Source organism: Oxyura jamaicensis, unplaced genomic scaffold (assembly GCF_011077185.1).
Source record: "Oxyura jamaicensis isolate SHBP4307 breed ruddy duck unplaced genomic scaffold, BPBGC_Ojam_1.0 oxyUn_random_OJ71588, whole genome shotgun sequence".
Taxonomy (NCBI): Eukaryota; Metazoa; Chordata; class Aves; order Anseriformes; family Anatidae; genus Oxyura; species Oxyura jamaicensis.
In genome coordinates, this window is record NW_023310600.1 from 232 (window position 1) to 2975 (window position 2744).

Consider the following 2744-nt stretch of genomic DNA (forward strand, 5'->3'; position numbering starts at 1 on the left):
GGGGCGTGGGATTTGTGAATGGTGGGCGTGAGGGGGGGGGGGGGGGAGGGGAGGGCGTGCCTCCCCGGGCGTGGCATTTTTTGTGAATGGGCGTGGGCGCGGCGTGAGGCGGACGGGCGTGGGCGCGGCTTTTACGCGGACGGCGCGTCCCCGTTGATGAATGGCCCAGCTTTTTTTGTTGTTGTTGTTATGAATGGCGCGGCGGGTTTTTATGAATGGGGGCTCCCGTTTTATGAATGGGGGCTCCCGTTTCATGAATGGAACCCGCCTTTTTTATGAATGGAGCCGCTCTTTTTCACCAACGGCGCCGCTTTCCGCCACCGGCGCCGGGTGTAGCCGCCCCCCTCTCCCTCCCCCGAGCGGCGTGACTTTTTTTTAGGGGGGTGGGCGCCCCCTCCCCCCAATCCCTCGCGGCGCGTGACGTCAGAGCCTTGCCCCCCCACCCCCCCCCCCCACCCCCAAGCTATCGCAGCAGCCGGGCCCCGTGTTCCTGCCGCGGGACCCCCCGTGGCTGTGGGCGCTGGCCAAGGCGTGGGTGCGCAGCGCCGAGTTCCACGTCCACGAGGCCGTCTCCCACCTCCTCCGCGCCCACCTCCTGGGGGAGGTCTTCGCCCTGGCCACCCGGCGGCAGCTGGCGCCCCGCCACCCCCTGTATAAGGTGTGGGGGGGGGGGGCGTGAGGAGGCGTGGGGGGGAAGGGGGACATGGGGAGGATTTGGGGGTAAGGGGGGGACTTTGGGGAAATGGAGGGGCGTGGGGAGGTATTGGGGGAATGGGGGGGTGGGGGTCATCAGAGAAATTGGGGGGACATTGGGGAAATGGGGGGCAAGGGGATGTGGGAGGGCACTGGGGGAGTTGGGACATGGAGGGACATGGGGGGGATTGGGGAAATGGGGGGGGACATGGGGGGCGTGAGCTGTATTAGAGACAGTGATGGGACATTGGGGAAATGGGGGGTACTTTGGGGTGGGGGGAACTTGGGGGGGAATGGGGGAACATGGGGGGGACACAGGGCCATGGGGACTATGGGGACACACAGGAAGGACATGGGGGGCACCTGTCCCATGGGGGGACATGGAGGAATTGGGGGGGGGGGGGGGGGGTCCAGGTGTTGGGAAGGGTCCAGATGCAGGGTTCCAGGTGTTGGGGGGTGGGAGACAGGACCAGGTTGGGGCCTCCCATTTTTTTGGGTGGGGTCCCAGGTATCAGGAGGGGTTCCCATTTTTTTTGTTTTTTTTGGGGGGCGGGGGGGTCCTGGCCACCTGGCACAAGGCTCCCCTCCTCTTACCCCTCCTCCCCAGCTGCTGCTGCCCCACACGCGGTACACGGTGCACATCGCGGTGCTGGCGCGGCGCTTCCTGCTCAACCCCGGCGGCGTCTTCGACCGGGTGGGTCCGGGGAGGGGTGGGGGTCCCATGGGTGGGGGGGCACCCTTGGGTGGGTCTGAGGGGTCCCTTGAGGGGTGTGTTGGGGGATGAACAGGGGCAATTTAGGGCTTCGGGGCTGTGTTGGGGTGAATTGGGGCAATTTGGGTCTATTCAGGGTATTTAGGGATGCGTTGGGGTGACCTCGGGCTGTATTGGGGTAATCTGGGGATGAACTGGGGCTGAGCTGGGGCAATTTGGGGCTGAATTGGGGCGATTTGGGGCTGTTGAGGCTGCATTGATGCGATTGGGGCAATTTGGGGCCACGTTGGAGCAATTTGAGTCTGAATTGGGGTAATTGCGGATGATTTGGGGCTGAATCGGGGTGATTGGGGCAATTTGGGGCAACATTGGGGTGATATGGGTCTGATTTGGGGCTGAATTGGAGTGATTTGGGGCTTTGAGGTCATTTGGGACTGAACTGGGGCGACTTGGGGCTGAATTGGAGCTGAACTGGGCTGATTTGGGGCCACAATGGGGCGATTTGGGGTGACTGGAGGGGGCAGCCGGGGGGCTTCTGCTGACCCCCTCCCTCATTCCCCTCCCCCCCCTCCCCCCAGGCCATCGCCCTGGGGCGCCGGGGGCTGCTGCGTGTGGTGGCGCGGGGGCTGCGGAGGCTGCGCTACGGGGACCTGGTGCTGCCCCGCGACCTCCGGCGCCGCGGCGTCACCCGCACCCGCGGCTACCACTACGGGCAGGACGCCCGGCGCCTCTGGGCCGCCATCCGCAGGTGGGGGGCCGTCCCCTCGTGTCCCCTCGAGTCATCCTCATGTCCTTCTCATACCTCCTCATGCATCCTCATGTCCTCCCCAAGTGTCCTTGTGCGTCCTTGTGTCCCCTCTTGTCCTCCTTGTGCCTCCTCGTGTCGTCCTTTTGCCTCCCTGTGCCTCTTTGTGTCCTCCTCGTGTCCCTCTCATGCCTCCTCATGTCATCCTTGTGTCCCCTCATGTCATCCTCGTTGCCTTCCCATGTGTCCTCGTGCATCCTTGTGTCCCCTCATGTCCTCCTTGTGCCTCCTCACGTCCTCCCCGTGCATCCTCGTTTTCTCCCTGGGCCTCCTTGTGTCCTCCTCGTGCACCCTCGTACCCCCTCATGTCCTCCCTGTGTGTCCTCATGTCTTTCTCCTGTGTCCTGGCGTGTCCCCGTGTGTCCCCCTCGTGCCCTTTTGTGCCCCCTCATTTCTCCTTGTGCCTTCTCATTTGTCCTCATGCCCCCTCGTGCATCCCCCTCGTGCCCTTTCGTGCCCCCTCATTTACCCTCGTGCCCTTTTGTGCCCCCTGATTTGTCCTCGTGCCTCCTCGTGCCCCCTCGTGCACCCCCC

General features: G+C 64.4%; 1 protein-coding gene across 1 annotated transcript in view; it reads left to right on the top strand.

Annotated features, from left to right (window-relative positions):
* Window positions 1-427: 427 nt before the first annotated feature.
* LOC118159677 (polyunsaturated fatty acid lipoxygenase ALOX15B-like) overlaps window positions 428-2744 on the top strand; it is a gene marked incomplete at its 5' end in the record, with an annotated part of 5086 nt that continues 2769 nt past the window's right edge. Inside the window, 3 exons of the mRNA XM_035314247.1 lie at window positions 428-658; window positions 1301-1387; window positions 1984-2173. Of these exons, the coding sequence (XP_035170138.1) occupies window positions 428-658; window positions 1301-1387; window positions 1984-2173 (508 nt within the window). The remainder of the gene's footprint in view (window positions 659-1300; window positions 1388-1983; window positions 2174-2744) is intronic.